The sequence below is a fragment of the Phyllopteryx taeniolatus genome, chromosome 3 (assembly GCF_024500385.1).
Source record: "Phyllopteryx taeniolatus isolate TA_2022b chromosome 3, UOR_Ptae_1.2, whole genome shotgun sequence".
NCBI lineage: Eukaryota > Metazoa > Chordata > Actinopteri > Syngnathiformes > Syngnathidae > Phyllopteryx > Phyllopteryx taeniolatus.
The window spans coordinates 26,047,471-26,062,880 of record NC_084504.1 but is presented as its reverse complement, the minus strand read 5'-3'; the positions used below and the strand labels follow the sequence as shown (position 1 = coordinate 26,062,880).

The 15,410-nt window shown below is 41.4% G+C and overlaps 1 protein-coding gene across 3 annotated transcripts in view; it reads left to right on the top strand.

Annotated features, from left to right (window-relative positions):
* trim36 (tripartite motif containing 36) overlaps positions 1–15,410 on the top strand; it is a 30,909-nt gene that overhangs the window by 11,852 nt on the left and 3,647 nt on the right. For all 3 annotated transcript variants that reach the window (XM_061767908.1, XM_061767906.1, XM_061767907.1), the window contains 10 exons: positions 962–1,308; positions 2,058–2,204; positions 2,789–2,884; positions 3,602–3,739; positions 4,286–4,401; positions 4,663–4,784; positions 8,569–8,686; positions 8,762–8,964; positions 13,105–13,288; positions 14,304–14,417. In XM_061767908.1, the coding sequence (XP_061623892.1) occupies positions 962–1,308; positions 2,058–2,204; positions 2,789–2,884; positions 3,602–3,739; positions 4,286–4,401; positions 4,663–4,784; positions 8,569–8,686; positions 8,762–8,964; positions 13,105–13,288; positions 14,304–14,417 (1,585 nt within the window). The remainder of the gene's footprint in view (positions 1–961; positions 1,309–2,057; positions 2,205–2,788; positions 2,885–3,601; positions 3,740–4,285; positions 4,402–4,662; positions 4,785–8,568; positions 8,687–8,761; positions 8,965–13,104; positions 13,289–14,303; positions 14,418–15,410) is intronic.

The window sequence follows — 15,410 nt, the reverse complement described above, 5'->3', positions numbered from 1 at the left end:
AGATTTTGGTGAACTCAGAATTGTATCACTTTTGGCAGTTTCACTGCATTTAATGTCATTCAAACACTGAATGTCCCCTGGTCCAGCTCACTATCTGCACTTATTGTCAAAAACTTGTGAATGTTGAATGACTTGCACTGTTTAAAAAAAAAAAAAAAGTCCCCATTTCCTTCCCCCCACATGACTGCTTGTCGTCATTCTCCCAAATGAGCCACAGTGCTCCTAAAATGGTTCCTCCTCCCGGAGCCGTGAGTGACAGCTGCTTGATATGATTCATTGTGTTGTGCTTCTGTTAAACGCATCCACGTCTGTGACGAGTAGTAGTCAATATTGTCATTGTGGATATGTAAAGCACAGCGTGAGGGGACTGTGCTGAGGCCCTATTTGTGATCATAATACTGTTATGGGTATTTTTGACCAACTGCGATCTAGAATGACGTTGATTATTGTGAGTGAACTATATTGTCCATGACAGTCTAGGCTTTTATTTGCATTCAAATGCATGTTGAATAATATTCAAACAATATTATACGTAGATATTTCTCATTATTTCCTGATGCATTGAATTGCAATATGCCAAAGGAAAGAGGAGTTTCAAAGTAAATAAAAAAAAAAAAAAAAACTATTATGAAGTAATGCAGATAAACCTCTGTGAGGAAAACATTGTGGAGTGCCTGGGAGTCTAACACAAATTGTCGTTAAAGACGCAGACTCCACATGACATTAGTTCATCCTTATAATGTGTAAGGAAGTAGCTCAGAACTTGACTTTTCCCTTCTTTTTCCCCCCCCCTGATGGCAAAAGGCAGGCATTTATTTGTCTTGAGTGGGAGGTGTGGCACTATTTGAGGACAAACGCTATTCACATGTAGGGCCTCAGACAAAATCCCAAACAGGACACTAAGGCTACGAGTGCAAAGCTTCACATGATGTTTGCTCACTCTACATTTCCACCCCCCCAGGCTCCATCTCATCCCCGGGTTGGCGCAGAGGATCCGTGACACCCCGGGTCACCACCATCGCGTGCCCAGGCTGCCAGCACGACATCGACCTGGGCGAGCGCGGTATCAGCATGCTTTTCCGCAACTTCACTCTGGAGAGCATCGTGGAGCGCTACCGGCAGGCCGCCCGCGCCGCCGTCGCCATCATGTGCAACATCTGCAAGCCGCTGCAGCAGCAGGAAGCCACCAAGAGCTGCATGGACTGCAAGGCCAGCTACTGTAACGAGTGCTTCAAGATGCACCACCCCTGGGGCACGCCCAAGGCCCAGCACGAGTACGTGGGGCCCACCACCAACTTCAGGCCCAAGGCAAGTATCGCCAAATACTTTCACACGCTACAGGTACAGTGAACCCCCACCTATCGCAAGGTTAGCTATTCACAATTCGCTTTTTTTCCCGTAGAAGCAGTATTTGGCTATTTGCTAGAAAAATGCACCAATTTACATTTTTTGTGATCTATCTATAAATGGTGATGACTGACTGAATGGGTGGGTCATTTCTGCATGTAAATTTTATATATTTTTTTGTAATTTTTGATTTGATTTATTTTTTTAATTAAATGCAATTCTCATTTTAACAATTTTGTTCATTTGTTTTTCTTTTTAGAAATATTGTTTAAATTATTTATAACTGGGGTTTTCTTTTAAATTGCCTTGATTTATTTATCTTATTTTTTTCCAATTAAATTATCTTTTTTCTTTTTATATTTATTTTACTTGTAATTCTATTTTAGTTTTTTTTAAATTGTTACTACAATTATCGTTTTACTCATTACACTCTCTTATTGACATTTTTCTGTGTTTGAACTTTGTCCTTTGAACAGAGTTTAAATGGTTATTTCTTCGTTTCTCCTAAATATTCTACAAAAGGCATCTTGCATGCAACAATTCACTTCTCTTTTCGGTGTTTGTTGAATGCTGAATTCAGTTTCTATTTTAAGATGCGGCTCAGGAAACACTTCTCGATGCTTTCTGGAAGTCTTGGGCTTATTCCTTTTTCACTTCAACTTCTTTTTAATATATATATAACTTTTGAAACCTGTTGTCTAATGTCACAGGTGCTGATGTGTCCCGAGCACGAGATGGAAAAGGTGAACATGTACTGCGAGGTGTGCCGGCGGCCCGTGTGCCACCTGTGCAAGTTGGGAGGCACCCACGCCAACCACAAGGTCACGTCCATGAGCAACGCCTACAAGATTCTCAAGGTACGGACCACGCACGAGGCTTGGTGCATAAGCACAACGGTCTTTCTTTTCAGTGCGGTTAGCATCACTTCAAAGAATTGGACAAAAGAACCTGGAGAACTAGTTTAGTAGTTTAACACCAGCCTGTGGGCCATACATAGTATTACCCAAACAATGCGCTTTAAACACACAAACTGATTTAGGGGGAAAAAAACCCCAAAAAACAATCACATAAAAAAGAATCTGTGATATAATGGGGGTGTGAATGATGGAGCTAGGGAACACAGAACTGCACAGCGCTTTGAACACAAAATGAGTTTCGACTTGTCATCGGGGCAAAATCTGTGTGAAATTCAATCGGCTGAGTGCCAGCGTGTTGATATTGGATGCAAGCGTTTGTTCCCCATGACATTTTGTCTATTGTGTTGTCAAACTGTGGATAAGGCGTATCATTTGGCGCTGCTTCAGGTTTCGGTCGCCGGGAGCAGTAATGCAGCGTCATGTCAATGTGTACCTTGTTGTATTGTACGGGTGTACCTAATCAAGTGTCTAGCTATATAGGCCACCTGAAAATCGCTGTATCATCTTTATCTGTCCTCCCACAGGAGAAGCTGGCCAAGAGTATCCATTACCTCATCAGCAAAGAGGACCAAGTCAGGACTCAGATTACTGGACTGGAGCAGCTCATCAGTCAGACAGAGGTACACAAATTCAAACAGCCCACAACAACCTAAGTAATGATTTTTATGTTAACTCTTGACTTATTTCCATTTTTTTTGTACACCAAGTTGGAGTCACAATCCCCTCTTACACTGCCTGTAAAAGATCACGTCACTTTAAGATGTTGTTGCACTGACACATAATGGGGAGGACAATGTCGACCGTGTGTGACTTGTTTGAAAACCCGTCTGTTGAGTTGCTTAACAATGTCTGTTTGGATATTATATGCATTTAATAGGTTCAGGTTTATTAGGTAAACCACACAAACAAGGAAATGGCAGATCGGGTTCCTCTAAACCACGTCACAGTTTGAGCCTGTTTGTGTTCCTCTTGATGCACTGGGTGGAGTTTTTAAAGAATAGCTGCTGTTGTTCAAAGACAGCAACAACAGCTTCTGTGCAAACAAAGGCTTTGTATCATAAAATGTATCTATCATGGGTAGTACAGTAATTGAGGTAAAAATGTAACTGCACGGATAATGATTTTCCCCTCAAGATTTAATGCCATTTGAGAGAGCTGGCAGTGGTCACTTATGGTACATTTTAAAAGTGTTGTAAACGATTGGAGGATGCTGGGTGGGTTATTTTGGTCATCTTGTGAAACCTGAGAAGTGCTTGACTTGGAATAAAATGCAAGCTGCCACACACAATCCAAAAATCCCGGGAGCACGCTTGTCATATTTCATGTTTGTCTCAAAGGAAAATGGGCAGCTGGCAGAGCGTCAGGCCAACGAGCACTTTGACCGCCTGTTCGAGGCGCTGCACGAGAGAAAGACAGAGATGCTCAAATCCATTGAGCAGTCTCGAAACAGACGCATGGGACAGCTCAAATCCCAGGTGGGTGTGTGTGATCGTTTCTGCCAGTCTTGAATTTTATTTTTTACTCATTTGTTGCAAATGTTATTCATTTCTCTTTTGATAGTCTTTTTGCAATTTGCATAATTTTATGTTTGTATGATTTCTTTAGTTTCCATTTTATTGTAATTATACTTTCTAAAGTGGATTTAAATTTTCCTTTTGAATCCTATTGTTTTCAATTTTATTATTCTTTCATTTTATTTTGTATTTTATTCCAATTGTATATAATTAAATTTATTCTAGAATTGTTATAATTTTATCATTTCATAATTGTATAAATTGCAATTGTATTCAATATTTCAATTTTAACTTTGTATTGAATTTATGTCCATTTGTATTGATTATTGATTACTACAAAGTTTTTATTTTTTTTTCTTCTTCCATAATTTAAGAATTTAATTTTTTAACTGTTTGGTGCTCTTCTGCGCTCTCCTCCAAGTATTCTGATTGTGCCCTCACAATTTGGTACGTGGAGTAAAACCTCTTATTTCAGTGTTAATGTGTGTTTTTTGGTCATATTCCCAGATGGAGGAGTACCAGGGCATGCTGGAGAACAGTGGCCTAGTAGGCTATGCTCAGGAGGTACTCAAAGAGACCGACCAGTCCTGCTTTGTACAGACTGCTAAGCAGCTGCACGTCAGGTGCATTCTTTTGAGACACTTTAAGTTACTTATGTTTTTCTTTGTGTGGCCGAAGAACAGAATCACGCCAAGCCATGTGCAGGCAGGTTACCAAATGCAGTAAGCAACCTAAGCCGACTAATTGATCTCCATCAGCGGCTTTGGATAAGAACGGAACCTTTGCACTTGCAGAATCATGATACTGTCCACTCGCTTGTGAAAGAGAAAAGTAAAAATGCCTCAAATACACACCGGTACAAAACTGCTTGTGTGTTTCTTCAGAATCCAGAAGGCCACTGAGTCTCTAAGGACTTTCCACCCGTCAGCTGACCCCTGCTTCGATGAGTTTGTGCTGGAGACGTCCAGAGAGGAGACCCTCCTCAAAGAGATGTGCTTCGGCGGAGGTAACGTCACGTGACCCACACAACACTGATTGGTGGAGCAAAGATCAGACGTGGGCTCACAATCAATGCTCTTCTGTTGAGAAGAGGAACAGTCATTATCAGTGTTAGGCTAACCTTTAGATGGATCTGCGACCCATGCCTCACCATACCACACGTTCTTGGAAATTGGTGTAGTAGTTAGTAGTAGTAAATCTCCATTCTTTATCTGGAAAAACTGTTCTTTCACGCCTGGTTACGTGCAGCTGTTTTGGTTGGCAACCGAGTTTAAATGGACTCAACCGTTAACTCTGAACAGAAGCGTCCACGAACTGAGATAACTATACAATTACCACCGGATTCCGAAAGTGAAAAGGGAGGCGTCTGACCAAAATGAATGGCCGATGCGGGAAAAACAAATTATCTGGCGTACAAAGAGATGGCTTAAAATAATCGAGTCCTCATTGTGACAATGATCTAGCTTCTATTACGGCACAAGACCTGCCATCAAAATTACCAAAATAAATGTCTTTTCGGGAAGAATGCTTTCTTTCCCCAAGCCACAAAATGACACACTTGCATTGTGTTGGACCTGAGCACACACGTACACTGATTTTAGGGTTTAAAGGCTTGGCAGGGAGATATTGTAATGGCGCTTCAATCAAATCATAGCATTAATGCCATGGCAGCCTCATTTTGTCTGTTAAGAGCGCCGTTAACCCTTACAGGAAACTTGGACAAAAGACACTTAAAACCAGGAGTAGAACAAGTATGGCCCAGGGGCCCCATTCGGCCTCCTCCGTTCTTTAATCCGGCCCACTGAGCATTTACATTACAGTAATAGTCCTGTAACATTTGTTGCGTTCATTACGTTTTCATCATGAAATTGGGTGAAATGAATTTATTCATTTTTTTGTATCCATTTCTCATAAAATAATTGGTTCATTAGATTTTTTTTTTGTAGATTATAAATATACATTTAACATTTTTGTATCTATTATTAATTGGTTAATGAATTATATTAAATTATTATAAAATAAACTATTTTACATATATTAAACTTACATTTGTTTTTATTCATTTCTCAAATCAAATAACTGGTCAATTGATCGATTTGAAATAATATAAAAATTGTAAAATACAAAATTATTTTTTTACACATTTGACATTTGTGTTTGTATTAAATTGTCTAATTATAACTCAAATTCGAAAACAAATCGTAGAAATGAAAAGAGAAATATTTTATTAAAATCAACATTCACATTTATTTATTGAATTTTCTTTTTTCCTTTTTCCCACATCTACGAATGACCTGGCCCTTCTGTCCGTTTTAAGTCAAATGTGGCCATTGAACACATCTGCTTTAAACTTAACGCAGTCTACACTGATTCCTTCTGGGTGAAACACGTTCTATACAGCCTTTGCAATTTATACAATATATCTCAAAAGTGAAGTTTGAGTCTATTCTGGAGGCTGCTTGTCAGTCTGCTCACAGTCAGTGGCAGCTGTCAGCTGTTGACTTGTCCACTCAAAAGGAGAATGGTGGAGTGCCAAAGAGGCCTCATCTGCGTTTGCCATGTCAGCAATGTTAAAACCATCTGCATTATTCCTTCAGTGTCAACGCTGGCGTCTGCGGGCACAGCTGACACTCGAGTGTATACTTTGTATCGCTACTAAACGCATTGTAATCAACTTGAGATTTTCATTGGACTGTGTTATTCTATGTCAAGAGTCTTGCTCTCATTAGCATGTCAGACAAACGTAAACAGTGAGGTGTTATGCACTTAGTATGGGAATGTCATTGTTGGACACAGTGTTGCTATGCTAATTAGAACTGCCCCCTAACAAACATCAACCAACTTGACTACTAATTTTATAACATTTCTGGAAATTGTTTCATGAGGAAGTTGTCTTACACCCCAGAATGTAAGTTGGTTAGCAAGCAGGTGGTTTGGTGAGTGAGCTAGTGAACTGAAGGCTGTTATTTAGTTAGTTTAGTTAAGGACACTAGTTGGGTACCAGGTATGAACTTTTAGATGTTGGTTAGTTAATAACTGAAGGACATCCGTTCATTTATCCAGCTCACTGAAGGACGTTACTTTGGTAGCTAGCGAACTAAATGCTGTCGGGATCTTGACAAGCTAGCTAACAAAGGAAGATTTGTTAGTTAACCGACTGGCAGTTGATCAGCTAATTAATTTGTAATTGAAGGACTTTGTTATTCTGTTAGCCAAAGTTAGACTTTATTTATTTGATTGAAGGGCCCATTAAGGTAGCTGGCAAACCGAAGGATGTTGGTAGTTTGGCAAACCAGTGAAATGAGGGATGTTTGTAAACGTAGTCACAGTTGGTGGTTAGTATATGAAGGACAAACAATCTGTTAGCCGTATAACTGAAGGATGTTAGTTTATTAAGTTAGCTGAGATACTTGGAATCCATCCATCCATCAAATTTTTTTTTGTGCTGGAGCCTATCCTCACTTAGGGTTCCAGGCGTGCTGGAGCCTATCCCAGCTGACTCTGGGCGTGAGGCGTGGGTACACCAACACTGTATTTCATATCACCGACAGTTCCAGTTTACGGAAACACTGGCTGAGTTGTGAAAAATGAGTCTCACTTCCTGTGTGTGGCGGGAACAAAGGATGATGGAAAGGAGAGAAATCTGAACCCCCTGCAGTGAAACTTGGCTGTGCTGCGCTCCGTCTGCTAGCAGGCTCTGTTCGTCACTACAGTCTTTAAATGCCTGATGGCCCACTGCCCCCATTTATTATATAAAAAAAAAAAACTGTGACAAACAAAGTGAATAATTTGAAGGCATTGTTTATGCTTGGATTTCCCCCATGAAAGTAGTAGCACGAGCAGTAGTTAGTAGTAGGTTGTTTTGTTGGGCTGTGTTATGCAAGATGGTTGTGCACATTTGCCTCAGTTCACGCTATAGAGCAAAGTACAACACTGAGCAGGATTAAGGGCTTTCATTGAGCTGTCTTAGTGAATCAATGAGATCCACTGCTTTTGACATTTGTCAATCACTTTAAGAGTTTTAGATCTACGTATTGTTACAACCTAAATGTTGAATGTACAGTGGAAGCTCTAAGGCCGAATGGCCTTTGGCAGAAACCACAAATCATTTGTCCCCATCGTGCAACCTTAACTGTACAGGCAATGTGATGGGTGACATTGTAACGGTCTTAACTGCCGCACAAGTGTAAACATAAATTAACGATCATAAAACAAAAATAAAGTAAAACTTCTCACCATTAGATGACACCTGGCACACACGTAATCAGCTACGTTAATTACGTTAGCATCTCCTTGGTGAATTAATTTCTTTGATGACATAACAATAAACACTCTTAGTAAAACACAAAGCACTTAAATCACAAAGGAGTAATTTTGAAGGTCATCTCCCATTTAATTGTTCCTACGTTTCACTTAAGTGTAAAAAGAAGTTGAACCTAAATGAGCACTCTAGTTTGATGAGTACAGTGATGCGCTTTCTGCTTTTAATTTACGCAACTTCCAGGTGTATATTCTTATTAGAACAACCTTTGTCTAGGCTAGTGCTTCCTTTTTGGTCATGGAAAAAAATTAAGTAAAAGCAAAAATGAATTCATCCTTTGATGCTTGCTTGAAATTAGGTTATGGTGAGGTGTGCGGGACAGTTCCAACTCCCAAACATTACACATTAAATCTGAAATGGGCACTTGCACGCTTTAAAAAGGTTTATTTCTTGAGTATTTTTCCCTGTATGACTGTATTTAAAGCTCCCCTCCTTCTAATCCAAAAATTTGCTGGTACGTTCCAATCAGTTCCGGACCCCCCTATGATCGACCTGTCCAAGAGCAGAGTCTATAACGAGGCCACCATCTTCTGGAGGCTCTCTGATGACCACATACCCACAGACCAGCACCTGCTAGAGTACCGCAGGTGGGGACGGCATACTTACTTTCGTAGTCAATGGCATTAAATCACATTCTTCAGCTAAACGCGCGTTGTGTTCAGATTGAGCGGTCCGAGCCGGTCCCCGTCCCAAGAGGATGTTGAGGATGGCGTCTGGCAGGCGATGGAGCGTGTGCACGGTCCCAGCAACGCCGTGTGCGGCCTGGACGCTGACAGCTTGTATGCGTTCAGGGTGTGCACCTGCAGGAACTCCATGTTCAGCCCTTACAGCCCCGAGGTCACGTTCCACACACCTCCTGCACCCGGTAAGAAACATTATATGCATTATAAAACACTTATTATTGTAGGTGGCGAAAGTACTCTCACTGTACTTAAGTAGCGGTATGGATACTTGTGTGTTAAAAAAAAAAAAAAAAAAAAGTAAATAAAATATGCTCTGGTATACAAAGGATTTGTACTTGGTTAGTACTCCATACTTCCCACCAGTGATTACAGGTGATGGCCGTGGTATTTTCAGGACTTTCTGGAGAGCTTCCTGGGCACGGCCATTAGGGATTATTAATTAATATCCCCAAATGTGATTATGGGCAGGATTAAAGTGACTATTATGACTTGTCTACTTATTTTGTTCTAAGCAATGACTAAAATAATAGCTAATCCCCCTTTTTTTGTTCAGAGACAGATTAAAAGATAACAGATGCTTTGCTGTTTAGTTTTTCAATTCTGAGGCAAACAATAGAAGCAATGAAGCACAAAGATGTTTTGGCAGATCACCATGGTGATGCAATTTTTTTTTTTTGTCTTTCACACAACTCAAACCAGTGTGTGTGTGTGTGGGTGGATTGTTGAGGAGGGGCCAGTCAAAGAAATATACACATGCATGAGGCGCTATTGTGCCACTTGTCAAACAATTCAAACCAGTTACAGATGATCCAAATCTGTGGTTGAATAGCGGTTCCAGCTGAGCGTTCTTTCAAGCCAATGCAAATGGGGATGGTCACGCTGCTTGGACTTTGATTTAGGCACGTGTTGTGATTGGTGCAGCCGCATTCCTTTGCTCTGTGGATCGTGGAAGGATTCACTGAGCATCGGTAATGAGGAGGAATTTCAAGCCATGGTGAAGCACAGAGGACACACGCAGAGCCTATGTGGCTATCTTTAGCCTGTTTCCCGCAAAGGCGATACAGCATTTGTCCGCCTGGGCCTTTTACGTACAACCTGGGGGAATGCAGAAAAACGCCGGCTTTTATTCAAGTTAAAGTAAATACTACCTCTGCAGCCCACAAATTTCCGGCTGGACTTCATCTACCTATTCCACTTAAAAAGGTGGAAAATGTATGCTTAGTAGTGTAAAATCAGCTTCTGATGCGAGCTTTGTAGGCAGTGTTTCCTATGCTGTTTTACAGCGACATGGAAAATAGGTGGCTTGATCCTGGGAAATGCTGGCTTTTGGAGACTGTGTGAAAGGGGCATTTAAAAATCCCTGTGGCTGAAAATTGCTGGATTGAGCCAATCCCCCAAATTTTGTGTTGGTGCTGTTTTATACACAAGAGCAACACTGGAACAAAGGCAGAAAAATGTCAACTTTCAGAGGCATGTGAAAAGGGATTTCTTTTGCTATCTCAGAAGGCAGACGATTGCTGGGTCCACTTAATTCCTGAGCAAATTATATTAAACGGTGACAGTGGGGGGGAAAAGGTGGAGAAAATGGGCTTTTGATGTTACCTGCAAAGGTGTAAAATTGTCAGACATTTGTTCCCCCATTCGTTGTCGGAGCAGTTTATACTGAACAGTGACATGGGGCAAGCAATTGTCTGTTCGACTTCATCTTCAGCTGATGGGTACCGGCTGGCCAAGCGGAATGCAGCTTTGGTGGTCGCTGAAGCAAAAACTCTGGCATGGGAAGAGTTCGGTGAGGCCATGGAGAAAGACTTACGGACGGCTTGGAGGAAATTCTGGTATCTCTGGGGTTGAGGTCACCGAGGTGGTCGAAAAGCTCCTCGGTGGCAAGGCCCCGGGGGTGGATGAGATTCGCCCGGAGTTCCTCAAGGCTCTGGATGTTGTGGGGCTGTCCTGGTTAACACGCCTCTGCAACATCGCATGGACATTGGGGACAGTGCCTCTGGATTGGCAGACAAGGAAGGGGGACCGGAGGGTGTGTTCCAACTACAGGGGGATCACACTCCTCAGCCTCCCTGGTAAGGTCTATTCAGGGGTGCTGGAGAGGAGGGTCCGTCGGGAAGTCTCAATGGAGCAGTTCGCAGCTGAGTGTGAAGCGGCTGGGATGAGAATCAGCACCTCCAAATCTGAGACCATGGTCCTCAGTCGGAAAAGGGTGGCGTGCCCTCTCCAGGTCGGGGATGTTGTGGTAAAGGAGCTAAGTCAAAGCTCTCGATTTACCGGTCAATCTACGTTCCTACCCTCACCTATGGTCACGAGCTGTGGGTCGTGACCGAAAGAACAAGATCCCGGATACAAGCGGCCGACATGAGTTTCCTCCGCAGGGTGTCCGGGCTCTCCCTTAGAGATGGGGTGAGAAGCTCGGTCATCAGGGAGGATCTCAGAGTAGAGCTGCTGCTCCTTCACATCAAGAGGAGCCAGATGAGGTGGCTGGGGCATCTGATTCGGATGCCTCCCCGACGCCGCCCTGCTGAGGTATCCCGGGGACGACCCAGGACACGCTGGAGAGACTACATCCTTCGGCTGGCCTGCGAACGCCTCGGGATCCCCCCGGAAGAGCTGGATGAAGTGACTGGGGAGAGGGAAGTCTGGGCGTCCCTGCTAAAGCTGCTGCCCCTGTGACCCGACCTCGGATAAGCGGTAGAAAAGGGATGGATGGATGGATGGATGGATGGACTTCATCCCCCCCAAAAAGTTGTAAAATTCCAGTTTTTATTCCCTTTTCATACCAATTCCAAAGGCGGAAGGAACACTGCCAGGTTGACTTTGTGCCACATATATTGAGAGGGTGCCGTTTTCTACAGAACAGCATCACTGTAAACAGGCCAAAATATTTCAGTACACCCAGTCTATCAAAAGGCAGAAAATTGCTGGGTTGACTTAATTTCCCCATTCCGTAGCAGTTTATACACAAAGCAATATGCTGTGATTTGCAGAGCTGACGCACCCCAAGAATCAGGACGGCCTCGCAGGTGACGCCACGTTGCCGCCATGTTGCTGTTTGACTGCATCACATTTAGAGTCTTCGTCAGATATTTTTTTTTCTTTCTTGTATCCCCTAAGTTAAAAAAAATGTCAGGTAAAAGAAAGACAAGTTACTCTCTTTTAAAGAAGTGATCACTGTTCCCCGAGTCAGAAGGGAAGAACCGTGAAGCAGTTCGACATAAATGAAACTGTGAGATTATAGCGTAAGTCCAAGGAGCTGCTCCTATCCGGTAAGACTGTGCTATTTTTAACAGTACTGTAATAAACTGATTGTGTGTTAATTGTTGTTGCTTTGAGGGGTTGTGGGCGCATGTTGTGTTCTGTTGCGCTTGGCACTGTTATTTCTGAGTGGTATGGAATGCATCTTGCTGATCAAGTGTGTAATCGAACCTATAAGCCATATGCTTTTAAGGCTAATGATGCAAGAGGAGTTAAAATAATAATAGTGTTTTGCAATCATTGTTTGTGGTACATTTACGGTTGAGACTTACTAGAGGCAGTTCTTTAAAAGAGAAAAAAATTCGGGGGTGTAAATATTTTTCTTTCCTTCACTATTCACAGCATGGCTCGGTCCCTGTCTCCTTTTATACGGCTTTATACTTTTGTCAGGTAGATGTTAACTTGAATTACTGTGACTGTAAATGTAGCTCTGCTGTTGTGTGTAGGCAGACGTTGGAATTATTATGCCCCAGTTGTGATAAGGACTTCCCAGGCACATAAATGAGCGCGTCCTCCCTGGAGTCGACCCCACATTGCCAACCCACGCGATGGTTGCGTGAAAAGGCTGCTTTTATGGAATGATGTCATGATGTTGGCCCACTAACTATTTATAGAAGGTAATTAATTAATTCCATCCAAATGAAGAGTGTTGCTGCACTTGGTGATTACATTACTTGAGGGAGTAGTAAGCCAGCCAAGTGGATCTTTTGTGTTACAGCACCCTCATGTGTCCACTGTTAACACACTTACACAACGTGAATGTTCTGCATTGAAGATGATGACAAAAGTCTGTCATCATTAGAGTTTGAAAGAGGTGCGGATGGGAATGGAACATAGGGAAATTTGGAAATAAGCATAAATATAAACATTTGGTTTTGTCATAAGACATAATGTAATCAAAACGCATGACAGTTCATCAGAGGTATCCAGATTTAAAGATTTAATTGAACAAACAATTGTTCCATTGAAGAACAAAGACATGAAGGTTGAGTTAAATATGACTCATCCAACCCAATTTTGTACCTCTAGTTATCATGTGGCTCTCATCATTCCACGCACAGCATTCGACTTCCTGTTCAGCGACAAGTGCGGCTTCAGCGCGGAGCGCCTGATGCTCAGCAAGCGGCGGGACGCGGTGGAGAGCGTGGCCGGCGTGGCCTTCCTGCTCGCCGCGGAGCGTGTGCAGACGGGCGGCTATGTCTGCCTGGACTACATCATAGGCGACACAGGCATCTCTCAGGGAAGGTATGCCACAACGCACACGCACACGGATTGGTTTTTTATTATTGTGCATGTGAGGACATTTGCCCTCATATAGTGACCAGTGTTATTGGGGGTAAGTATTTTTACTATAACCTTACCATTTTAGTATTTTTTTTCTGCAACTACATGTACATTTAATGTAAGAAGTTATATTATACGAAATTGTTATTCTTGTGCTTGTCAGCGGAAAGTTTGTATTTTTTTCTTCCAATCCTTAATTAATTTATTTGCTCAATTGTGAGTATTGCAGTCGAGTACCAGGTGTCTGTTGATTAGGAAACAGCATTATAGAAAATATTTTACTCAATTTTTTTTCCACAAATAAGAATACTTCATTAGAATAGTGCATATATTCCAATATTTATGAATTATAATTTGGAATATATTGCACTGTATATTTGTTTTTTAAATATTGCATTTTGAAATAATTCTTTGCACAAATATAAGAATAACTAATTAAAATAACTACAAAAAGTTGAAATACCTAATATATTGCATAAAACACAATGTATATACAATATTGGAATTCTATTACTATATGCATTTTTAAATAATTACTATCGCAGAGAATAATTGAAATAAGAATCCAATAATATGTAATCAAGTATATAACTATTACTTGTCAGTTTCTTTTAAAGAAAAAGTCAACATTGAAATGGTTACTAGATTTTACTTCAAAAGGCTCCTTTTCTCGAAACACGCTAAACACTTTACGGATACCACGTTTGTGTTGTCGTAAAGGCGTCTACTGTGACATGGTTGGGTCCAATGTCATTGTAAAGACAATCACATCGATAGATACTTCATTCATCTATTGAGGAAAATTAAATTAACTACTTGGTGGCGCCAGCTGTTATTTTGCAGAAAAGGTGCGGATTTGAGACCTGACGAAGGCCACCATTTGAGGAAATGTGCTGCATGCAAATTTGTGACTTTAACAGTCTTGTCAAGACATTTAACGTGTACTCTGGTGATCTTCTGGTGTTCTATTTTGCAGACACTACTGGGCCTTCAAGGTGGAGCTGCACTCCTACATGGTCAAAGTGGGCGTGGTCTCGGATACAAAGCTGCAGGAATGGTTTCACAACACGAGAGACACCAGCAGCCCGAGGTACATTCCAGCCTTGCTGCACGTTATAACTTTAACACAACACAATCTTACCAGTGAAGCCCCCAGCTAAGAAGCGGCATTAACTTGTAAAGAGCTTCTATTCTCAGACAGACGCCCCTTTCTCGCCGCTCGTGTAAAAGCCTGGATGAATTTGTATTCTATTGTAATTGTACCCCATTCGGTGTAACGTTATTTTTCCTACTGTGTCACTACTTACGACTTTCAAAACAGTATTTCTAATGTCCCTTGTTTCCACAATTAAAATAAGACACTTGATACATTATCTTTAAAAACATAATGGATGCCATGTATTAATTGGTATGCAACATTTGCTGACAATTGTCAGTGTTGCAAAAAGCTAACAGTGGTGTTTCAATTGTGTATTCAAATTGTTGAGGAAAAACTTTACACATCAGCGCTAGTATTTAAGCTTGTACTGATGAATTTTTTGGGACCACACATCAAAATTCACAAATCACTGACATGGCACCTCTGAGTCCCGTTTTTTTTTTTTTTTCCATTCTATCGGCATTAATGGACGATTGAAATTTATTTCTTGTAGTCACACTGTTGCTAATGACAGCCCAAAATTTGATCTTTTCCTCCAAGTTTGCAAGCTATATTTCTATGCATAATTTTAAAATAAATACCAAACAGGTTTTTCAGTGAATAGTGGTGGATACACCGGTTAATTTTACCTTCTGCCATTTGGTGGAATAGAATGTAATTTTTCCCTGTGTCACTACATGTCATTGGCAAAGATAGTTAAACAGAGACATTATTTGTAGTAAATTAATGAATTTTCGTAACAAAGGTCTCGTAATTTGCCAAACCAATTTTTCTAGTATTTGGGATGTAATCTTGTCTCTCTGGTGCCTCAGTAAACGTGAAATATTAAAATTCACGCATTCCTGAGTTCCAGACGTTCTTCTGCCGAGAGGCCTGAAATCAGGTCATTCGAATTTCTTAAGCTTCTCTATCTCACTAGCGAAG